Source organism: Arachis hypogaea, chromosome 7 (genome assembly GCF_003086295.3).
Source record: "Arachis hypogaea cultivar Tifrunner chromosome 7, arahy.Tifrunner.gnm2.J5K5, whole genome shotgun sequence".
Classification (NCBI taxonomy): domain Eukaryota; kingdom Viridiplantae; phylum Streptophyta; class Magnoliopsida; order Fabales; family Fabaceae; genus Arachis; species Arachis hypogaea.
Window position 1 is genome coordinate 3426126 of NC_092042.1, and position 25969 is coordinate 3452094.

The 25969-nt window shown below is 30.6% G+C and overlaps 3 protein-coding genes across 4 annotated transcripts; 1 reads left to right on the plus strand and 2 right to left on the minus strand.

Moving 5' to 3' along the window:
* Positions 1–12938: 12938 nt before the first annotated feature.
* LOC112702028 (trifunctional UDP-glucose 4,6-dehydratase/UDP-4-keto-6-deoxy-D-glucose 3,5-epimerase/UDP-4-keto-L-rhamnose-reductase RHM1) lies at positions 12939–16612 on the minus strand. The gene is made up of 4 exons (XM_025752882.3): positions 16478–16612; positions 15710–16134; positions 13744–14831; positions 12939–13650 (listed from the first exon to the last, which is right to left on the minus strand). The coding sequence occupies exons 2-4, from the start codon at positions 16122–16124 to the stop codon at positions 13204–13206; spliced, it is 1950 nt and encodes a 649-aa protein (XP_025608667.1). The 5' UTR covers positions 16125–16134; positions 16478–16612; the 3' UTR covers positions 12939–13203.
* Positions 16613–18547: 1935 nt separating this feature from the next.
* Positions 18548–20506, plus strand: LOC112702030 (uncharacterized). The gene is made up of 2 exons (XM_025752885.3): positions 18548–18702; positions 18994–20506. Exons 1-2 carry the CDS (start codon positions 18590–18592, stop codon positions 20114–20116), a joined length of 1236 nt encoding a protein of 411 aa, XP_025608670.1. The 5' UTR covers positions 18548–18589; the 3' UTR covers positions 20117–20506.
* Positions 20507–21643: 1137 nt separating this feature from the next.
* Positions 21644–23879, minus strand: LOC112702029 (uncharacterized). 2 transcript variants are annotated; one of them, XM_025752884.2, is made up of 4 exons: positions 23570–23879; positions 22946–23392; positions 22294–22903; positions 21644–22188 (listed from the first exon to the last, which is right to left on the minus strand). In XM_025752884.2, exons 1-4 carry the CDS (start codon positions 23712–23714, stop codon positions 21858–21860), a joined length of 1533 nt encoding a protein of 510 aa, XP_025608669.1. In that variant the 5' UTR covers positions 23715–23879; the 3' UTR covers positions 21644–21857. The 2 variants fall into 2 exon arrangements, with proteins under 2 accessions (XP_025608669.1, XP_025608668.1); XM_025752883.3 differs by having other exon boundaries at positions 22294–23392.
* Between the last annotated feature and the right edge of the window lie 2090 nt (positions 23880–25969).

Consider the following 25969-nt stretch of genomic DNA (forward strand, 5'->3'; position numbering starts at 1 on the left):
AAAGACAGAGAAGACCACAAGTGCCAGCTATGTGTCTCAGAGTTATCTGAAGAAAGCAATAATGAAACAGAATCAACCCACATGATAAAGGAAGGAGACAACGCATCTGAAGGCCACATAATGAAAGAAGAGGACAGCACACCTGAAGCATCTCTCAACATTATTGCATAGTGACGTAAGCGCTTAGGTCATAGAGCACCAACAATGTAGCTGGTGCAAGATAATAAACAATGACGTCATAAGAAGGGTAAGGATGGGAATTGTCCATCAGACCCAACCATTATAAATAGGTTGCTAAGGCAATTGTAGAGATCATCAAACAATAGAAAGCAGAAGGCTAAGAGTACTCATATGCTAGGAGAGCAAGGAGGAAGCGGCCGAGGCGATTCTATAGTTTGAAGAAGAATTCCCTTAGGAAAAACCAATTCTAAACTCCCCTCTGGGGTTAGTATCTACAATCTCCCCTCTGGAGATAAAAACATCTTATGTAAAATATTCTAAATAAAGGAAGTTTTTCTCCAGAAAGGTACGCCTTTATCTTAATCTCATAGTTATGAATTATTTAGAAAGTTTAGAATTAACGGAAGAATCTGATTATTATAGATTATCTGCCTTATTAGATAATGAAAAACAGGCTGTTCTAAAAACAGAATTAAATCTCAAATCAAATAAAAATTTTAATAAACAAAATCTTTTAAAAGAAGTTTTTAATAGAAAAAATATAATATACTATGGGAAAATTCAACTTGAAGCCCCTATAAAGATAAAATCTGTTAATGGAGAACTTGAAATAGCTTTGATAAATGATGAAGAATTGAGTAAACAGATTGAGAAAATTAAGGATCAACAAAAAAGATCTAAAATTGGATGGATTCATATTAGTACTATACAAGTCTTAATCAAATCCACATATATGAAAGGAATTAATTCACCGATAAGCTTAGCAATCTGTGACAAAAGAATTACTGATGACCCAATAGATCAAATAATTGGAATTGTTCATGGAAACTTGGCAAACGTAAATGTTAAATTCAATGCCCATCTTGGATATGCTATACCTTTATCAACTGAAAATCTTGGAAGATCTATAAGTTTGACTTATAAATTTCACCGAAAGAATCTAATGGAACAAGACGATGAACCATTTTCAATTACATATGCAATAAATTATGCTTTAACAAATAGCCATCATAGTATAATATTTAAAAACAGAGAGAGAATTTATGTCGATGAATTATTTCAGAAAATTGTAAAAACAGAAATATCAAAATATAAAGCTATTGAAAACCCAGTTCTTTTACTAAAAGAACCATCAGAAAAATTAGTTTCATCGAATTTTCAAATAAGAGAATCCAAAATTAATAGCCCTTTAAGTTTATCTAAGTTAAAGATTAAAGAAGAAAATTCTGAAATAAAAGAATTAACAAAAAAGGTTGAAAAATTAAATGAAACCCTAAACACTAAGTTATGACAATAAATAAAGAGAAAATATATGTAACCTATCAAGATAAGAAACAAGAGCTCTTTGAAAGAGAAAATCGGTTGAATTATTTACAGTTTTCTGAAATAAATCACAGAGCATTTGAAGCTCTAAAAATAATCTATGACAAATTGAAAGGAGAAGTTGAAGAGTTAGAAAAATTAATAGAATCTCTAGAAAATAGTGATGAATCGATGATAGAATTTGCAGAAATTCTAAGATAAATAATGAAGTATACAAAGATTGAAAGACCAGAAAACAAAATAAAAAGAAAAAGGGCGAAAAAATTAAAAAGTAAAATAAAGGAGTATAAAAGGGAATTAAATAATCTTCAGTTCGAAATTAATGACCTTATAATAAAAAGGATAGAAATAAGAACAAATATAAACAAGTTGGAGCTAAACTTAAAAAATTTATAAATGCCTGGAACACCATATTATGACTTAAAAGAATTAAAGCTGTTGAAAGAAAAAATGGAGAATGAAGTTGAAAAATTAAAAAGATATTTAGAAACAACAGAAAGTGTAAAAATAAAAGAAGTTTTGGAGGATTTGAAAAATTATATTAAAGAAAAAGACAAACAGATAAAAAATTTTATATACAATAATCAAAGCAAAAAAGAATATTATAAACTAAAACAAGATTGAAAAACTATAAAAATGAAATCAGAATTAGTAATAGTAGAAATGCTCAATACTTTTGATTATAAAGTACCACCAACCAAATCTATACAAATCATAAATTTATTCGAAGCAAAATATGAAGAGTTAATAATTTTGAAAAAGAAATTACATTTTAAAAATTGGTATCAGAGCCAAGTTAACGATTAAGGGTAACACTTTTTCTTTAAACAACACTTTTAATAACACACTTTTTTAACCACAAAAAAACAAAAATCTGTATATATCCATCTGTACACTAGATGGACCCTACTAAATTATTAGCAACACATGTTATATTGTGAAATATTATATAGCCATCTTCTCCATTATTTATCTCCATCCTTATTCACTTTGTGACTTTCAATTCTATTTTTCTTTCTTTATTTACCCGTCAAGTTAAAGACCCAACCACTATTTCATGCATCTATATTTATTGGGCGCTATTCACATTTTATATTTAATAATATATTATTTTAATTTGTTAATATCACTATATATTATCAACGGCTTATATATACAGAATATAATTTAATTATAATAACGTGATAAAGTTTTGTATAATGAATATTGTCCATTCAAATAACTTTGTATCCAGTAGTAGTTTTGTTATTTATTATGAGATTATGAATATCATTGCCTAATATAAGCAGCTAGGAATTTAATTACGAAGTAAATTTCTTAAATTAATATTAATTAATTTTTTTAAAATTAATTTTATTTAAATTTTATATTCTAAATTTTGAGTTTTAAATTCTGAATTTGAAGCCTTAATTCTAAATTTTAATTTTTTTGAAAAAGAAAATAAAAAAATATAATAAAATAACTAATATTATCTAATTAATTAAAAATTAATTCCTATATATATATATAGTTATTCTATAATATCTACATCACTATCGCATATATCTTTTTTTTTATTTGGTCAACATGTCGCTATCTTTTTTCATGTTCTACATCTACTTCTCAATCCACAGCATGGACTTACCGACATATTTTTATTTATTTATTTTTCTTTTCACGATGATCAAATTCAAATACTTTAGTAGTTACCATCTTTTTCAAATGAAAAGTATTTGTTTCTCCCGCATTAGCTAGCTACTTGGATTAAATTAAATAAGAATACACGTATATAATTACATATACATATCACTGTGTGGGGGAGAAAGCAATTATATAAATTTTTTTAGTGGACTTCTATTAATTATAAGATTTTGTCTTTGCTCAAATAGGATAAATAAATAAGATAATATATAATGTACAATATCTTAGGATCTGAATTTTTGATATTTGCAACTTAATCGCTATAAATAGGTATTATTATAAAGAAATTATACACTCATAAATTTAATTATGAGTAATGCTAAAAAGATTAGCACAAAGTTACTTTATTTAATTTAATATATGTAATATTTGTAATTATATATTTATTATATTTAAAATTATTTATTTATTTCAACGATAATTAATGAATACAAAATAAAAAAATACATTAAATAAACTAAAATTATATATATATATATATATATATATATATATATATATATATATATATATATATATATATATATATATCTCAAACAATGGCTCCGGAATATTTTTCTTTAATTATTTGTTCCTTCTAGTTTTGCTTTATTTTTATTACATGCTCGTAATTCCCTAAGAGTAAATAATGTTGATTCTTTTCCTTTAATGTCTTAAACGATTAAGTTAATTAAAAAAGCGAGAGAGGGAAAAAAAAATAGAGCGTTGATAAGTTCCAATACATTGAAATATGATCAAATTCTCCATTTGTTTAAAGTAACTATCCCTATCTAAATATATTAATTTTTTATTAAATTCAGAAAATAAAACGACAATTATTTTAAAACAAATGAAATATGTTCCGAAGAAAATGCCAACAAAGAACCAGCAGTGTGCGTGCATAATTTTAGTAAAAGATGGGAGAGACTAACTCTAAGTTTACTTGATTTTTTATCTTAATATATCTGTTGTGATCTTATAATAATTCGATCGTTATTATTGTAACTATTATGTTATCAAATCATTCAATTAAACTCATTTATTCACATTATTAGTACACTTGCAACCGTGAACCGTCAAACGATAATGAAATAGATATGCTTCACTTGTAAAATAACAGACTTAAAAAGCAAAGTCGCCAAAAAAAAAAAGACTTAAAGAGCAAAATAATGAAAAAAAAATCCAGTCTTCATTTTTTTATCTTTAGTATTATATTTTCACAACTCCGCCTATGTTACACTTGCGGTACATAGTCGGTCCCAAGTCCGAATAAAAAAAGAGGATTGTGTTAGGTCTTCAACAACCAATATAAAATCATAGGTGAATCCTCGTGACATAAATCAAAGACATTGAAAAGAGAAGAGTAAGAATCGCATATATTCGTGCAATTAAAGACATGTGTGATAGGACCACAACTAGTGTGAAGACTCAAGGTGGTGTGAGAAAAAAATTTCCTATTGGTATAGGATTATACTAGGAATCATTCTTAAATCCATACTTTTTCACATTAGTCTTGGAAGTATTCACAGAGCACATCCAAAAATCTATGCCATGGTGCATGTTTTTTGCCGATTATATCATTCTTATAGGAAAGTCAAGGGAAGACCTAAATAAGAAGTTGGACTTGTGGAGAGAAGTTCTAAAAGTGTATGGTCTGCGCATAAGCCGTAATAAGATAGAATATATGGAATGTAAGTTTATTCAGTTTGAGAAGGAAAAACCCTAATATAAAGGTGAAGATTGGAGAAAACATCCTACAAAAAGTTAAAAGTTTTAAGTATCTTGGGTGCATCATACAGGATAACGGATAGATTGAATATGATGTAAATCATAGGATCCAAGCAGGTTGGTCAAAATGGCGGAGTGCATCTGATTTTATATGTGAACAAAAGTGCCTTTAAAACTTAAAGGTAAATTCTATCGTACTGCTATAAGACCGGCTATACTTTATGGTACGGAGTGTTGGGCGGCCAAAGGGGAGCACGAACATAAGTTGAGTGTGGTAGAAATGAAGATGTTGAGATAGATGAGTGGTTATACGCGATTGGATAAAATAAGGAACAGCGATATAAGAGAGAGAGAGTTGGAGTACCACCCGTTATGAAAAAGATGGTAGAATCGCGTCTCAAGTTAGGAATGACAATTTCCCCCGCCGAAGAACAGGTTTGAGGGTCATTTTCTCCCCGCGGGGGCGAGGAGCAGGTATCCGTTTGATAACAGGGCGGGGGCAAGAAGAGAAATACCCGCCCTGTGATTCCCGCATAGCTGAAATTACATAAATATACTTTTATATATATATTATGATGGAAACAGAAAACCTAATCTCAATTTCTTATGCTGCCTCTGCCTCACTTCCTCACACTTTCATTAATTCACTCTCACTCTTACATTCCAACCTAAATCGCTTCTCAGGTCTCATCCTCTCTATCTTTTTTCCTCCTCTTTCCTCTTTTGCCGTTGCTCACCTACTTCCTCTTACTGAGTCGCCAGTGTCGTTTCGTGCTTGCGTTTTACAGCGTTGGCACCGCTTGCACTCGCGTCGCCGCCTGCACCCGAGTTGTCGCCTCTACTCCGCGAAAATGAAGCTGCTCCAGCCATGCCTCTGCTATCTCCAGTATATTCAGATCTATCATTACTAATTATACTTCTGCGTCCATCTTCTTCAGATCTGCCAATCTGCCATTATCAATAGCTAATAAATTGTTTGCATTCTTTTAATTATATAATCATTCAAAAATTTTGATTTTTTCCCCAATAATCATCATCATTATCTATGATATATATATATATATATATATATATATATATATATATATATATATATATATATATATATATATATATATTGTGTAGCTTTTATGCATATAATATATGAATATGTTTGATTTTATTATCCTGTGAATTGTATTTTGTTAGAAGATGATTTTCGAATGGATGAAAATTAGAAATCAATTTGATTTAATTATGATGCAATTTAAATTATTTGATTGTTCTATATAATTGTATTATTTTTATTCATAGATTGGAATTGGATTAAAATTTTTATCCAAAAATTCGTGGATATCCGTGGAGACTCCGATCCTCGGCGGATATGGAGTTCCCGTTATCCGTCGTGGGAACGGGGCGGAGATGGGGACGGATTATGGGTGGCGGGGGCGGAGGCATGTCTCTGCCCCCATAGAGACTTGTTGTCAGTCATCCCTATCTCAGGTGGTTTGAACATATGGGAAGAAGACTGACAAAACACCCAGTCAGAAGGGTGGATGAGATGAAAGATGGATAAAGGGTGAGAGGCAGAGAAAGACTTAAGAAGATCATCCATAAAGTGGTCAAACGAAGTCTACATGTAAACAATTTTTCTGTAGACATAATACATGATAAAATTCAATAACATTGTTTAATTCATGTAGCTGATCCCACCTAATAAGACAAGACTTTATTATTGTTGTTATAGTATTATATTTTCACACACTAATTTAAACATCAAAATACTTTATACAAATATTTATCATCTTTGTTTATTAATAACTGAAATATAACTCATCTTATTAGAAGTCTTCAAAAAAAAAAATTATTACAAGAACAAATTATATTTATTTAATTCTAGAAATAATTTACTTTAGAACATATATATATATATATATATTGTTTTTATTTTATGTTATTTTGTAAATTAAAAAAATAAATTTTTTATTATAAAACTTTTAATATTATATTATAAAATTATTTCTTTAAAAATTCAAACAGTTAAAAAAATACTTAAGTAATTATATCTTTAACAAATATATTAAAAAATTGTAAAGGAAAAGTGAAAGTATGGGAGGAGAGAGAATTGAAATGGCTTGTGACTGGGAGCTACCACATAGAATACTAATATGGTGATATGGATATGGATATGCAGAAAAGGTGTCCCTCTATTCAGAATAATAATGCTGCCAATGTCCCAACACTTTGGAAAACACACATTTCTCTCTCCCTTTTTGGTTAACCTGTGTTACATACAATATACTAACTAATATTTGAGTATCACTCGCTGCTATATATTAGGTTTCGTGTTTTCTTGCATTGTTAGAGGGATAGGTTTCAACTTTCAAGTCCTATGTGTATACGTCATGCTGATCCAATATAAACATGCATATATATATGCCATTATATTTACTTTGATCCAAATAAAATTAGAGCATACACACTAAATAAGTGGAATTAATATTTAATTTGATCCTCTAACATTTAAATCGGATTTAATGTAATCTATAAAATTTAAATGGACTTAAATTGAATCTCAAGATTTATAATCGTAACTCACATTAATTTTTAAACTAATTTTTACTAATAATATATTAATTCAGTACACTAAATTGTGATTTAAATTTTTTACCAAATTCTATGTAATCAAAATTTATTAGAATTTCAAAATTTTAATCGTTATTTTTAAAGTCGCAAAATTTTTAAATTAATAAACTTGTTATTATCATCTTCACGAAAATATTCTAGAGTCAATCAAACTTTTAAAAAGTTTAGTAGATCTTAATCACAAAATTTAAGTAAGAAGTCCAAATTTTAACAAATTAACATATAAAATCAACATCTCATTTACAAAAATCAGCTCAAAAGCTGACATGAATTACTATGGTAAATTTTAAGAATTGATCAATTGGATCAATTATAATTTTAAAAGTTAATTTGAGTCCAACCTCAAATTTTAAAAGTCAAATTAAATATTAATTTTAAATACGCATATATAAGTTTAATTTTAATATTTTAAAAATATAAATATTTTATATAATTATTTAATTATATATATTTTTTTAGATAATTATTTACATAATTAATATAAAATATAATTATTTTTATTAATATAATATTATATAATTAAATACATGTATAACTTTATTTTATATTTGCATCCGTTTGGGATAATGTCGCCTTGACACACGACATTATTTAATACTTAGACAATAAAATGGATAAGGATGTCGTTGTTGCACAGTATGTAGATTTGAGATTTTGCACTAGCATTTTATGTTGATAAGAACCCTATTTATTTATTTATTTATTACTATAGAAGACCTTAAATCATCTTTATATCCATTTAAACTAGATTGACATACATTTAATTTTAAGTTAATTAAATTTAACTAACATCACATATGTTGATATTTATCGAGTCTTCTTTAATTTGAATAGGGGGCTAGGGGCTCACTTTATTATGAGACGAAAAGAGAAATTAAACAACAAACTTAGCTTATAGCATACTAATTGATAACTCCTAAAATAATAATAAAAATAGAAAAGGCATTGTACATTTTTTTTCCTGTATATGTCGAAGCAGCGTTATTATATTGTTTTGCCTTTATACTATTGGCTAATAGTATACTAGCTAGCAAGTATTAATGCATGTCCATATATTAATTTTTTATACAATATTTTTATATAGTATATAAAAGACAAATGTTTTATTTTCTCCCTTTTAATTAATTTTTCTAACAAAAAATAAGAAAATGTAAATATATAAGAAATAATACACATACATAATATTTTTATATTATTTTTCAATAAGCTTGGTACTTATTATTAATTTATTATTATTATTATTATTATTATTATTATTATTATTATTGAGATCCTTTGCTCTATTATTGCTATGCATCATCATGTGCATGGCTTTTCTGATTATTATTATCACAACACAAATTCCATGCCTGCCGACATAATTTAACACGTACGTGACGACACATACATATTTATTAGTTAAAATTTGGGATGGTATTTTAAAAAAAGAATAGACCTTGGTTTTTTAGAAGATAATGTGTATTTAATTAAAACAAAGAATTTTTTATTGAAAAGTAAATTCTTAATTTTAATAAAGATATCAATAGTCTGTTTGAACTTTGAATGAATTATTATTTGAGGATGGGAACATTGTAATTTATGGGCCAACATATAACAATATTAATATTCAAGAAATAATTTCATAAATACATAACAAAAAATAGATATAATAAATATACCCTGATAAAAGACAAAAAGGAAAGAAGTATTATCAACAAACTAAGCAATCAATGCAGTTACCAAGATTTTAAGTTATTTGACTTAGTGTCCTTCACTGAGGCGTGTTCATCATGGATCAAGATTTCGTTCGTATATCTACGGTATTATTCGGATTCAATCTAAAAATTTGTATATTAATTTGATTTGTAAAATTGTGGGATTAAATTGAATCTGACCCACACATTAATAGGATAGAATTATAAATTTTAGAGAAGTATTCATATATTCAATTTGTATATTTGCACATTCATAAAAATAAATAAATAAATAAATATTTTTTATATTTTATTTTAATTATATATTATAGTATTTTATTTTTATTATTTAAAAAAATATATTCAATAATATTTTAAAAATAAATATTAAAATATGTTTAAAAGAATAAAAAAATACTATTTTATTGATATTTTTTAATAAAAATATTTTTTTTAAATATTTATATATTTTGCATATATATTTGAGATTCAACCCGATCCCATCGGATCTAAATTTAAATGTCACAAATATTAAATTTGATTCAATAATTTTAGTGTAGATTGAATCAAAATTTTTGCCATATCATATCTGATCCGCGTTGATCATATTAACGTTAGTACATATAATTTCATTTATTTTAGGCCTTAGGTTAAAACTGAGAAAAATAACTTTCAACATTCTGTGCCTAGTAATTTGTAACTTTTTTTATTATCTACGTTTCTTTTTAATTTGATAGGTAAAACATTAATTTATTGTAGATCTGAGCTCTTTAAAAGTTTGATGTTGACCAATAAATTACTGTATGCATAAAATAAAATTCAAAATCTCAACATTTACTTAAGTAGACTAATAAACAATTACTCGGCCAACCCAAGTTAACTTAATTCATAATTAATCTAGTCTTATACGAGTATAAACAATGTTATATTATCAAAAATGTTATTTCTACACTAAAATTAACTATTAAAATCAATTATTAATGTATTTATATATTTTGTATTTATATATATATTATTTAATTTATTTTTAATATGTATTTATATTTTAATATATATTTTATATTAATAACTGATTTTAGTATATATTTAGTATTATTGTTATATAATTTTTAAAAATAATTAATTTAAGTTGATCAAATGATTAATTTATTTTTTTGTTTAAATAAATATTTAAAATTTAAATTTAATTTTATGTATATAATAATTTATTAGTTAATAATTGATTCTTAAATTGAATTTAGAATTCTTGATCCATCAATTTAAAAAATATCGTGGAGAAAAAAATAGCATCATTACTGAACTTTTTATTTTTAGTATTGGAATGGTAATGGTATTTTTTTAAAATGTGAATTGTTGAGGTACTATTCTCAAATATAGAATTGTTTAATTAGAGAAATAGAAATTGGGATGGACCATCCGATTTATTAGAGGTACAAAAATCGGATCATCCGATTTGTGAAAGGTTTAAAAATAAAAAATTTGAGGTGCAGAAATCGGAGAGTCCGATTTGTATATTTTTCACAGTTTTAAAAAACACAAAAAATTACAATATTAAAATATATTACTACTTTTACTTCCGTAAAAAAAGTTTCCTAAATAAAAATAACAAAGACACGTAAGGGAAAAAAGGGGTTCAAAGTAAATAACAAATCATCTAAAGTTCTAAATTTTAGAAAATGAGCATATAATAATTACATGGAAGAAAATAAATAAATGACACCATCATTAGCCACATTGAAACAAAATGGAACGAAACAACTATATAAGTAATCACACCAAAAGAAAAAAAAAAGGGGGTGGGGGGGTATAACATTGTAGTTAATATTTTTTTTCTCTTCAAAAAGGTATATTATTTGTATTCATTATGATTTGGTGAATCAATAGTTATTTGTATTCATCATTATTGAATTAACATATACTTTATACTTCTCTTGGATCTATTATTAAATGGAAAATGACTATACAAAATAGAAATAGAAATATTTCTCTTATTACTAGAGGGGAATTTTATGTGGTTAAGGGTGTAAAGTCAAAAAGCTAAACTTGATGGAACAAGGATGAAGGGAAAGAAAGCAAGGAAACATTCACATGGTTGAGGTTTTAATTAATTTGTTCTTTGTTGAAAGCTTTTTTTTTTTTTTTTGTCTGGGTTCTTTGTTGAAAGCTTTGCTGCTTCTGTTGATACATGGAACATACAGTGATACATAACATGCAGCAATGTCCAAGTGGGCCCATACCATGGCCCACTAAATACCCAATGTTGCTCCTCTTTTCTTGGCCCAAAATCAGGTGGGAACGTGTATGGTGGGGCCCAATTAGACATGTGCCACCAGCCACTTAAGTCTTCTGTGATTTGTGAATGATCAATAAAATCAATAAGGAAGCAAGCTTTGGTTTCTATTTTTGCATTTTATTCTCTTTGCATAAAAGAATATTTTTATTTTAAATTACGTTTTTTTTGCCTTAACTTTTTATATGGTAAATGCAATGTAGAAATCTTGTAAACCCAATAATTCCATTTAGAACAAAACTATGTAAAAAGAAAAGTAGAAAAGCTACAATCAAGGAAAACTCATCAATGTGATATATATGTATAAAGTGAACTCTATTCTTGTATATTATTATTAGAGAAATGATATAGAGTAAGTAAAATTTATTATTTTTTGTCAGTATATTTAAAAATATGGGTTAAAAATATATTATTAAATTGTTAGATTAAAAAAAAATTATATTGATAGTTAAAAGTACTAGTTAAAAATAATCAATTTTGATAGGCTTTGAATTATTATTATAGTTGCTTGATGTGTAATTTGAAATGGATTCACATGGGTTGAGTCTGATGGTAGGTCATCCATAATGCAGAAAAGGGATGCATTATGCAAAAAGTGAGCACATTAAATTATTAATGGTGACTCATATATCATTGGGTATTTACTATTTATGGCTCTCCAAGTTTGGGCTCAATTCATTATGCCATGGGAAATTGGCCCGGTGTTGTCATGCTATAATTATATGTTGTGTGGATACATGGTTACTTAATATTTTTAGTATTTTTGTTTTGGGTAAATTACTAAATTAATTTTCTACGTTGACATAATTTTATTTTGATTCTTAAGATTTAAAATGTCGTATTTAAATTTAAAAAGTTTTATTTAGTTTTAAGATAGTCACAAGGTCAAAGTTAAATAATTAACAGAATGTCTTACGCGACAGCAGTGCAAGAACAAAGTCAATAATCTGGTACAAACTCCAGAGTCCAGAAGTACAAAATCAATTATGGATGCATTAATACATTTATTTATCATTATCCTTATAATTTAAATAAAATATTTTTTTATAAAACTAAGGAGAATGATAAATAAATACATTGATACATCTATTGTTGATTTTGTATTTCTGAAGCTTCTACTTGTTCTTTAGATTATCAACCTTGTTCTTTCACTGTTATCATGTAGGACATTCCGTTAATTGTTTATCTTGAACCTTATGGTAGGACTACATTAAAGTTAAATAAAACTTTTTTGTATTCAAATAGAACACTTTAAACCTTAAAAATCAAAACAGAATTACGTCTAAACGTAGGAATTAATAACTAGTCAACTAGATAATATAATAGAAGTATATAGGAATTAATATTTCTAGTGTCATCTAATTGATTAAGTGATAGACAATTTCATTTCCTTTGTAATAATTTAAATGTATACAATGCATCATGAATTGAGTAAAAAAAAAAAAAAAACAGAGAAAAAATTAAACCTCAAATGTAACATCTAGCTCACTTTTATTGCCTTGTCTGAAAAAATTCAGATGTTATTTTCATGAACAGTTAGAAAAATAATAAACAAAAAAAGGACCATAAAGTAACTTACAAGACATAATAATACCTTAACAAAAATAAGAGTCCAAGAATGAAAACTAAATGGAGAAAAAAAAAAAAAAAAGGCATAGATAGTCACATTATTATTATTCATGTGTGTATAAATGTATCTGTGCATATTCATAATTTTGGCATTGATCAATGCACTAAGCTTTTTGTCTTTGGCTCAAAGACATATTTAATCAAAGAATCTTTAACAGATAGGAGCTGAGGAAATTCCTTCTTCAATTTTGATGCATCAACTCCATTGGTGTATTGAGTAGAAAATTGAGCCTCTTCTTTAGGTGTGAAATTATTCCACTTCAAACAAGGATCAATATAATCCTTGTACATCTCAAGAACCTCATTGCATGTCACAGTATCAGGATTGGTTAAGTCCCAAACACCCTTCAAATTCTTTTGTGCCATCTCAATTGAAATTGGAAGAAGTTCATCCAAAACAGTGATGCTAGCAGCAACATTAGCCACTTTATCAGATCTTGTCATCTTAGTGATGAAGTTTTGTGGACTGCTAAGATCAGAGGATACTGGAAATTGAATTTTGAGAATGCATACATTTTCATAATCCTTTAAAAGCTCTTCAACCTAAGTATATTAGAATTAAAGGTTACAAATTAACTAAGAGTTTAATTTTGATAAACTAGAAATTAAGCAGAATGCATAGTTTTTGGAACTCACCTTGGCTTGGGTTTTAGAGTAGAAAGAATCATTAGAATTTGGTTTATCTTCAAAGTTACCACCAAAGACATAATTCATCATGGGAAGATCATAATCATTGCAGACATCTGCTAAGGTTAGCACACCAACAACATCAGCACCAATAGTTTCTGTTTTGTTTGCCTCAAACCACTTCAAATTCAATGCACTAGTGATGACACCATTAACATTAAAAACATGAGTTGGCTTAATAGTTTCAATATCAACCAAGATTTGTGACCTATCTTCTAAATTCCCCTTTCCAAACTCAAAGGGTATCCCTTGATTCTCACAAACTTTCCCAAGAAGTCCTCCAATCCATCCTCCACCACCATAGATCAAGAACTTCATATTGTTCCTTGAGTTTGGAACCACCATTTTGCTCTGATTAGAATTGTTCATAACAACAACATTAGAAGCATTATCTTGGCCATTGTTCTTGTCAACTCCAGGCATAGTTAACATTCTTGGATGAGGAATCAAAGCACCAGAAACATCACCCCACCAATCAGGATTCTTAAGATACCAATCCATTGTTTTTCTTAGTCCTTCTTCCCAAGTTGTTCTCTCAAACCATCCCAAACTCTTCAACTTCTGATCATCCAAATAGTACCTTTGATCATTGAAAGGCCTATTCTCAACAAACTTGATTTGTGTATCAGGATCCAAAGAGAACAAGTTGCATATGTTCCTTGCAACATCAATCACTCTTCTCTCCTTCTTTGTACCAATGTTGTAAACATGTCCTACTTCACCTCTATGGAGAATGACCTCAAAGGCCTCAGCAACATCTTCACAATACAGATAGCTTCTCACATTTGATCCATCTCCATGAATTGGTAGTGGCTTTCCATTCATGGCTAAGAGCAAGAACTTTGGAATCAGCTTCTCTGGGAACTGGTTAGGGCCATAGACATTGTTCCCTCTTGTTGTTATAACAGGTAAACCATAGGATCTACCATAAGCCATTACCAGCATTTCAGCACCAGCTTTTGTTGCTGAATATGGATTTGTAGGTAGAAGTTGACATGCCTCATGGTTTCCTACAACTGCATCCTCATCTGTCTCACCTAAGTTGCCCAAATACCAATACAAGTATTAAATACAATTAGACATGTATTGGATACAATTTAGTGTAACATTATTACACTAATCCCATTATGGAGTCAATGGAATAAGTATACAATATGTACAATGGACTGATTATTTGGTCCAATAAGAAGAAGTAACCATTCGCTATTGTACAGGTTCGAACATTCAGAATAAAATATTACTAATTTATCAAACACAATATACCCATACTATCCAGAATAACCATCCGGATACCAGGGATAAATATCTGATATTCTACTGAATCGAACATCTAATTTAAAATACTTGAAACTATTCACACAAATACACTTTTACTATTCTAAAATAAGTATATGTGAACAGTTTCAAATAAACATCCGATACTTTAATTAATTGAATCCCGCTAGAGAGCCAATGGAGTATTTATACCATGTGTACAATGAGCTATTTATTTGGCTCAATATGAGTTAAAAAATAAACATCCACAATAAAATACTACTAATTTCTCAAACACAATACACTCATACTATCCAGAATAACAACCCGGGTGATATCCTACTAAATCGAATATCTCTAACCCCATTATACATGTACAGACTATACTTCCTCTATTATATATGATAACTCTCAAAACTGAAACACAGAGAGACAAATTTGTTTCATAAAAAACACAAATACAAAAGCTTTTCTATATTGTATGTGTCTTAGTGCTATAAAATTTATGTGTCTCTCATGTTATAAACACCTCACTCTTCTTTATTTTTTCTGATGTGTGGCTAATTTCATGTACTCTTCACACTTAACTTGCAACATTAACAATAGCAGTATTTGATGCATATGTGAGTAAAAATTTGTGCATGGTAGTGTTAGTTCTCACCATAAACTTCATCTGTGCTGACATGGATGAACCTCTTAACTTGTCCACCACTAACTTTGCAAGCTTCCAAGAGAACATGAGTTCCATAGATGTTGTTCTGAGTGAACTGAAAGCTGTTGCCAAAGGAGTTATCAACATGAGTCTGTGCTGCAAAGTGCATTATGGTATCAATGGACTCAGTGAGAAGAATGTAGTTAACAATATCAGCACTGCATATATCTCCCTTGATGAACTTGAAATTCGAAGAACATCTTGATGGAAGCAGGTTCTTCAGATTTGAACAGTAATCAAGCTTGTCAAGAACAACCACCTTGTAATCAGGGTAGTTTCTTATTAGCCTGTTGCATACATGTGATGCAATGAAACCAGCTGCTCCAGTTATCAGAATGTTCTTTGGATTGTATCTTGTTGCCATTATTATTTCTCTGCACAAATTTTGCATCATGTAACAAAATGAATTTCTAGTCAAATCAAATAAATAAAAGAAGATGCTAATCTTATGCTTTTATTGAATTCACATTATATCATACTATACTTTTTCCTAGGGAAACATTCACGGAAAAAGTTGCATAAAGTTACATAAATAAATGAATATATGTACTTAGAAAAATGATTCATAGTCTTAATTCATTCTTTTAATTTTTACTTATTTAAAATTAGAATTCTGAATCATTATAAATGTATTTAAATGCATGTGATTATTTAAATAAGAGTTGAAATACAATTGATGTAAATAATTTTCACAAGAAAAAATTCAGATTAACTTACATAAGGTTCTGAAGATTGAAGATGGAGAAATGGCTTTGAGGGTGAGAAGGGAAATTAAAGATAGAAAATTGAAAATCTATGAGGGAGTGAGTTGGTGGAAATGCAGTTACAATGTTCCCTATTTATATTTTTCATTATTATTGTGTGCATGCCTCTCATAGTCTCATGGAACACGAGACATTCATTTATTATTTATCATTATTAAATTATGAGATTTTGGCCAAAATTTTTTTCCATCTTTGATGCAGACCAATAATATATATTTTGCTCTAGATAATAATAATAATAATGGAAAAGGGCATGCTTTTCATGAAACTAATTATTGTGTTGCTTATAGTTAACTATCAGATATTAATGTGTAATTAATATAAAAATATAAAATAGTTTCAATGACGTCATTCCTTTGATGTCTCGTGTTTCCCGTGGCTAATGAATCATTATCAAGTATTCATCACAAATTACTATTACTATATGATAGCTGATAATTAAATATTTGAAATGTGGTAATAATGTTAATCAAACTTTTAAGTTAGTTGCATCATTGTTATTTACTTATTGTTTATTTCTCTCATTCTCAACTCCGTTATCATAGATAGACCTTTGTTCATTTTTATGATTATTGCTCTAGTACAAGTACATGAAAGATATGATGATATTCTTTTTTTTTTAATTTAGATTTAATTATTTCTTATGTCCTTATAAGATGCTTGTCCACTCCTTAATACCAATGATTGATTATTCTTGTGAATGGTGAATGGGGTATTGCTACACGGTCAAAATATTTTTCATCCAAATTTATTCAAATAAGTCTAATACCAACAAAAAAAAAACCACTCATTAAAAGAGCGTCGTTACACGCACTTTTTCTTCGTCTTCTCTCTTGTGCTTCTTTTTCTTCTTTCAAATACACGCATACATCATCTTCTTCTTTAAAATTCACGTATACCTTCTCCTTTTCCTTCTCCTTCTCCTTCTCCTCCTTCTTTTTCGCGCACGCAGGTTCTTCTTCTCCTCTTCCTCTTCTTCTTCTTTCTTTCTTTCGTTATTGTCATCACCAACAACACAAATATTTTGCTAATGGATTATTTTTTAAATAGAATTGAATGGAATGCAATTGCTAAATTGGATTGAATTGATAATCTTTAAATTGTAGACATAAGTGTTTTGAATTTGATTTTATATAATTGATAATGTTCCGTTCATTTGGTACTATACAATTATTCACCTTAATGACGTGTTCGGTTCATTATGCAGGAAAATGTTACGAATTTGATTTTATATATAATGGATAATGTTCTGTTTATTTAGTACTATATAATTATTTCACCTTAATGATGTGTTCAGTTCATTATACAAAAAACTGTTTTGAATTTGATTTTATATAATGGATAATGTTCTGTTCATTTAGTATTATACAATTGTTTCATCTTAATAACATGTTCGGTTCATTATGTAGAAAGCTGTTTTGAATTTAATTTTATATAATGGATAATGTTCCGTTCATTTAGTACTATATAATTGTTTCACTGTAATGACGTGTTCGATTCATTATGTAAAAAACTGTTTTGAATTTGATTTTATATAATTTTACTTGGATATAGAGTTTTATTCTTTTTAATATTAATTTTTTTTATTATATCATCCTCATATATATTATTATTGACGTAAATAACATAATTCTTTATACACCTAAAAATACAATAACATAATTTTTTTATTCTTATAATTACTACTACAAAAAGTTACACCATATATTATCATATAATAGAATTACCTATAAAAACTTATTTTATCTAAAGTCTAAACAATCTCCATTTAGTTTGAGATGAAAGAAAGAAAAAAAAAAGATTTTTAATTTTTTTTTTTATATTGAAGCGGGACTAAAACGCCCTTTTAATTTATTAAATGGGCCTCCTACAAGGACATCATTATGTATTTTGGAAACTAAGGACATCTATTCTAAGTGGCCAATAATTATGAGTTAAAGCCCAATTGTTTTGATCCAGAATGGACCCAAGCCCATGATCATGAAAAACAAGTGTTTGTAACTGTAAGTCTGTAACTCTGACCCCAAAAAAAAAAAAAAACTGTTGAGTCTGTAACAGTAACATCATGAAACACCTGAATGCAGTTTCTTTCACATCAGATTCAACGCTCCCAACTCAACTCACAACTCAACATTCAACAACACCAATCAAATATTCAGTTCCGCCACATGATTCCATGTAATTATGTTACTACTCTCTCTTTCTTTCTGATCTGAATGATGCAAGAAATTCACTATGTGTTAGTGTTAGTACCCCTTTATTATGGATTTACATATATTCTGCAACAAAATTTTTGGTGAAAAATCCTTTGTTTTAATTTTTTTTATGTATGCTATTAAAATAGTAGGTTTTTACTTGAATTAATGTATGACACTGTCTATAGCTGAAGAAGATTTGTGAAAAAATTAAGCAAAGTAAGCTCATTTTTGGGTATATGTTTTCTGTTGCTTTGTTTTTTTGTAAATTCAGTGTGAAGACTTCATCACCTTCTGGCATCATGATGAAGCGTGGTTACAAATCCAAGTCATGGAATGGTTCTCAGAATTGCAGGGTTCCTTTGCCTGTCATTTCTCTTGGATTGATGCTGATGCTAGTGTTAGTGATTGTTTTTGTAGTGCTTCAGAATGATGATGGAAAACCTAATTTAGCTCATGAAATTAATGATGGCCAGAAAACAAGTTTATCTTCAGAAATACCTCAACAAAAGTGGAATAACTTCGACTCGGTGGTGAAATTGAAGCCAACAAGAGAGACTAGGAATGGAACAGATGTGATTTGGCAAGTGCCTGAAGCACCCAAAGGTGTTCTCTTTCTGGCACATGGATGCGATGGCCGTGCCGTTAACTTTTGGGACCGATCCCCTCAGTGCCCTGATTGCGTTGGTTTGCCTGAAGAACGGCTGCTTGTTCTTAACGCCCTTGCTCGGGGTTTTGCCGTGATCACCATTTCGAGTGCTGGAAGATGTTGGGCTTATAATGGTGTGGAAAAGTTTGTAGTCAAAGACATTATCAAATGGTTTGTTGGTAAAGAGAAGCTTGAGAAACTTCCCCTGGTGGCTCTTGGTGCTTCGTCTGGGGGATATTTTGTATCATTGCTTCCAACCATTATGAAGTTTAATAGTATTGTCCTCATGATTGCCGAGGGAATGTTTGAGAAATTTGATGTTGAAGAAAACTACCCGCCTACCCTATTCGTTCACATGCCAAAGGATCTGTATAGGCAGCAGAAAATAGATGAATATGTGGAGATTTTGAAAGAGAAAGGGATTGCTGCTGATGTTGTTGAATGCATGGAGCTCCCATTATCACCAAACTTTTTAGCAGATAGAGTTCCAGGTCTTGATCAGAGACTTTCCCGAAGGTTATTCGAATTCTTTCGCAAAGAGGGATTTATTGATCGCAATGGATATATGAAGAAAGACGGCCGGGTAACAAAATGGAGAAAGGTACTTCAGGAGAAGAAAAATTTCTTGGTGGATAAGCATCTCGTACCTCATATCCAGGAGGAGCTAAACCTTGCATTTGCGTATCATGAGATGACTAGTGTGCATTCAGATAAAATCTTCAAGTGGTTTGAATCTCATATGAGCTGAACAGACCAGAATTGCGATGCGCTCTCGTGTTTAAATTGCTAATGCTATCTCCTGAAAAATGAAAACTGTATCCAATCCAAAGGGCTGAAATTTTCTAATTGGATGTCACTGTCTGAAGTTATCAGTTTGAAAGGTATGCCTTTGAAATTCGGAAAAATCAGTCGTTAGATTGGTGTAGCCAATGCACTTAACCCACTTCTTGTAGCTTAATATATGACAAAATGAAATTTAGGAAGAAAATTTTGTCTTGTTGATTTGAAATAAGAAGCTAGCTTTAATGTAGGAGGAGATAGTAATACAAAGCTACCCTTAGTAGAGGATGTATGACTTTCTTTATTGATTCAAAAAAAAGGAAAAAATATATATATATACAGAAGTGCTCTTATGTTATCTATAGTATTAACTCAGCTTCATATTTGCCTACATGCTTGAAATTTTCAAGCTCCAAGTTACCCATTAATTATTCAACATAAGAAATTTGTAATAAATAATCAATTAAACCTTTATATATCTGGCTATTAGACATTAATTTTGAGCAAGCAGATCAATTCATTTATTATTCCAAGTGTTTTAACAGACTGAGATTTTGATGATTTGTATTTGCATTACTTGTTTGAGATCAGAAACGTCTAAAAAAAAGGGGGGGGGGTCTCTTGTGTTCTTGGATTCCTTCTTAATTTTTTTGTGGTTCTCCTAAATAATTATTGCTTTATTGTGATGTGAACCTGCAGTGGTAATGGACCCTTAGTTAATATCTTACTCATATTTGGAAAATTGGTAACTTGAAGACAATTGTTGGTGTCCTTGTTTTTCTTTTTAAATGATACTTTCGACTTTTCTATTGAAGACTGCCTTTTATTTATAGGGCTTAGCTACCCTTATAAATTTGCTCTGAACCAAACGACAGCCTTGTACATTTCCTGTTCAGGGTACATAAATGGGCAATGTAGCTGTTCAATGTCTCTAGTGCCACACTACATGACTCAGAACTTTCCATTTCATATAAGGGCACCCCATCTAGCATCTTGGTCCATTTGTTTTTAATTGCTTTTTGTGTATATGTTGACAACAAAACCATTTTCTTGGATTTCATTAGGATACAGTCATGTAGGATGGACCTTGCACATATTTTCTTGGGGCACACTCAATCATGCTAATCACTTGAATGCTATTGATATAGTATGAACAGGTGTCATGTCTTGAGTATGGCTAGTTCATTATTACCCTATTTAGATAATCAATTCATTTTGAGAGGTTATATGTCCATTTATGTTGAATCCTCTCATTCAATGAGAAAACTTCCATGTTTCAACTACCAAATACTAATAATTAATACTTGCAGATCCCCATTATTTTTCACTCGTCTATTTTTTTTTTTTTGGCACCTTCTATTGTGTAATAGAATAATCCTTAGTTTTTGTTTGGTGCACGATATTATAGAATTCTGGTATTTGAAGTGATAGTTCTGTTATTATAAGTACTTCATATATAGGACTTCATACTTGAATCTTCTGAATGGATCTTGAATTATCAAAATAACTATATATTAACTTTTATTCAAATATAATAAAACCATAATAGCTAACATTAAATTCTAAAGTACCTTGATATCATCCATCTTAAGGTAAATTCACACATGATAATTGATAAGTACCTAAATAACACACTCTTAACAGAAACTTTAGATATAATAATGCTCTTAACTCCATAAACTACTAACACACAAACCAAGTTAATTATATCATGTCCGAGGCTTCATTTTCCCCTCATTGGCCATCCTGAATAGGTTGGCTTGTGCTTCTGCTGCCTTGTTTGAGATAAGTGATGCTGCAAATCTGTCTCTAACTTGTGCTGTTGTGTAAGGGAACTTGTTGTTCACCAAGGAGTTGAGGAAAGAAGCTGTCCCTTCTCTGTAGAGTGCTCCAAACCCATCAGTTCTTGTGTTGGAAAGTGCTTGTGGCAAGCTCAGACCTGTACCGAGCCCGGGCATGCTGGTGACACCGAATGCATTCCCTAAGGAGCCCCACCAGCCAAGCAATCCCCAGATGATTCCTGGGTGAGTCCTCCAGTAGCTGCAGTTTAGAGAAAAAAAGGACTTAACAGGTTGCATAACAGTGTTGCAATATATATTAGCATGAAAGTTGGTGTAGTGTACTAGCGTAGTGAAAGGAACTTACTTGCATGTACCCGTGAAGGGAGATGGGGCAGGAATGTAGGGTGGGGTTGGATTGGTTCCTGGATCAATTGGTGTTGGAGGGCTATTTCCTCCATAAGTTGGTGGAGAGCCTCCATAAGTTGGTGGGGAGTTATAGTAACCACCACCTGAGGGTGGGTTTGATGGTGCATCTGGAGTTAAAGGCGTTGGAGTAGAAGGTTCCTGTGGTGGTGATCCATAGTATCCACCACCTCCGGAGGGAGGGTTTGATGGTGCATCTGGAGTTAAGGGTGTTGGAGTAGAAGGTTCTTGTGGTGGTGATCCATAGTAACCACCACCACTTGAGGGAGGGCTTGACGGTGCATCTGGAGATAAGGGTGTTTCTGGAGTAGTGGGTGTTGTTGGAGAAGGTTCATCAGGTGGTGATCCATAGTAGCCACCACCTCCTGAGGGAGGGTTTGATGGTGCATCTGGAGATAAGGGTGTTTCTGGAGTAGCGGGTGTTGTTGGAGATGATCCTTCAGGTGGTGATCCACAATTGCCACCTGAGGGTGGTGATGGCGTTGGATTATAACTTCCACTACCACTACCTGAGGGTGGTGATGGGGTTGGATTGTAGCTTCCACCACCACCTGAGGGCGGTGAAGGGGTTGGATTGTAGCTTCCACCACCACCTGAGGGTGGTGATGGGGTTGGATTGTAGCTTCCACCACCACCTGAGGGAGGGCTTGATGGTGTGTCTGGAGTTGAGGGTGTTGATGGAGAAGGTTCATCAGGTGGTGATCCATAGTAGCCACCACCTCCTGAGGGAGGGTTTGATGGTGTTGTTGGAGATGATCCCTCTGGTGGTGATCCACAATTGCCACCTGAGGGTGGTGATGGGGTTGGATTATAACTTCCACTTCCGCTTCCACTATCAGAGGGTGGTGAAGGGCTTGGGCTGCAGCTTCCACCACCTGAGGGTGATGAGGGGCTTGGATTGTAGCTTCCACCACCTGAAGGTGGTGATGGGGTTGGATTGTAGCTTCCACCACCCCCGGAGCTTCCACTACCTCCATGAGAGGGTGTTGAGCTTCCACATCCAGAGCTATGATGATGAGAATGGTGACCATGGTGTGAGCCTTCAAAAGAAACAGAAAACATGAGCCTTCATGAAAAAGAAATGAAAAACATAGTATGCATGCTATTAGGCGAGAGTTAGATATAAATTGCTTCATGTTAGCCTATGATCCTATAAATATATATACTACTTTGCGTGAATAATGATGTATAATAGATATTTAAGTTAGAGAAATTACATAGAGAGGTGGATACACCCTTTTTGGGAGCCTTATTGTGGCCTTCAACAGTGGTGGATATTACAGGAATGACAAGGTGCTGAGAAAGCAAAGCCAGCAATGTTAACATGGTAAGTAAACCATGATAACTTCTTTTTCTCTCCATTATCACTGACTGCCAAGATGGAACACTCTAGCTTAGAGATTTTGAAATGCTTTGGAGATGGAGAGGGGAGTGGACAGCACATATAAACAAGTTCAGAGAAGGAAGTAAATATTAGCAGGTGAGATTGGTTTGCGGGTTAGTTGATCTTTTGCAGGGTGCATTTACTACACTATTTACTACTTCATGCCATAATGCATATATTTCCAAAATTTCCAAAATTTACTTAGAAACAGATGATTAATTAAGTTTAACATAAACCTATACTCTCTCTCTGTCTCTCTCTTAAGTCCTATTTCTCTCCTGTTGATCTCTAACACTGGATTCGGATTGTGTGCAAAAATTGTTCATTTGCTTTTTCTAGATAACTTTGATGCTCCAATGGGATAAATCATGAAACTAATTGCAGGTATCCTCCATTTACTTTGATTACTCAATTTTATTATTATGAAAGTTGAGTTAAAAGTCCAAAAAAGAAAAAGGAAAGAAAGAAAGTTAATCTATTTTTGAATTGATTGAAAAACATGGAATATAATTGAATAAATTACGCTCATGATCTGATGTTATGTGATATTACACACTAATACTCAGTGTCATGTTTATAAAGGAAGTGCAACATTTCTCAAGAGTAACCCCACAAAAAATGTTCTTTAAAGATTTAGTTGCTGAAAGAAATACCCTCCAGAGATTTAAAAGACAAAAATATCCTCAAAAGTTTTAAAGCCGTGACAAAAGTGTCCTGACATAAAGTAAGTATGTATCTGTTTTTACTTTGCGTCGAGACACTTTGTCACGTTTTTTAAATTTTTAGGATATCTTTGTTGTTTTCATTTTTGAGGGGTATTTTTGTTAACAACTAAATTTTTGGAGGATATTTTTAATAATATACTCTCTCATAAAATATAAGGGTGTCAGCTACCTTATAACCTAAATATCAGGGAGGTTAGTGTACTATTTATAATTGGGAGTGTCATATGTAATTTTGCCTAACCACATGAAATGACAGTATAATTTATTTAAATTTTGCTTGGGCTTTAAAACAAGATGAAATGGATTGGTATTTGATGAAGCTCATTCCATTCCATTTTATTCAATAATCTTATCTTTTAGACCTCTAATTTGACTGAAATGGGAGGCAATTGGTTGAATCAACTTAAAATGGTTATACCATTCCATCTTTTGTTGTATCTTCAGACAATGAGATGAAAACTTCTCTTCAAATCAGTTTTTTTTTTTTTTTTTTTGATATGAAAAACAATAAAATGCTTGGTGTTGCATACTCTTTCTGACTCAATTAAATTAGGGTGCCCTCTTAAACATGATTTCAGAGACTTGGCATCTTAATCTCCCAACCCTACATTTATGGGAATTGATGGAGACATGTCCCAGAAACGATTTGTCAATGGCCATAAATGATCTTCTCAGAAATTGCTTGCTTGATCAACATAAGATCTATATGCATTGCACCCTGCATTTATATATTAGATATGTCAAAGTTCATAGTATCAAGGTTATTAAATTCAAGAGTTCATCTGAACTCATAGTTTAAGTATATTTGAATAGTAAAACACACCCATAAGCTCTATTTAGAGATCTAAACTTGTAAATTAGCAAGGGTAGTATAATGTGGAAGCTTGGTGTAATCAAAACCGATAATTTTTTTTTTGTTTATTTATTCTGTTGACCCCTATAGTTTCGCGAAATTTTTAATTAGGTCTCTATACTTTTTTTCCTTTTGATTGAATCCTTGCACCAATTTGTTTTTTTAATTGGGTCCCTACACTTTTTTTCCTTTTTATTTGGGTCCTTGCACCAATTTTTTTTGTTTTAGGTAGGTCTGTATATAATTAAGCCAATTACTACTAAGAGGGACCTAATTGAAAAAAAAATTGGTACAAGGACCCAATTAAAAGGAAAAAAAGTATAGGGATCTAATTGAAAATTTTGCAAAACTATAGGGACCAACAGAGTAATTAAACCTTTTTTTTTTATATAGTATCCCCCAATCCGACAGGTTAATAACTAATCAACTGCAGATCAGAACTCTATTTAAGGGTCTGCAGCTGGACAAGGAGTTGCTGCATACACAATGCAGGATTTGAATTCCCTGACATATCAATTTGATTTGCCAATTTGCATCCTACGTGTTCTTTTTCTTCTTTTTATATCTATTTTTCTCACCTTGGAACTTCTGGTTTAGAAAGAAGGCCTTCCAAAGATTAATATGTATTATTTTCTGTTTAGGTCACACAACTAGT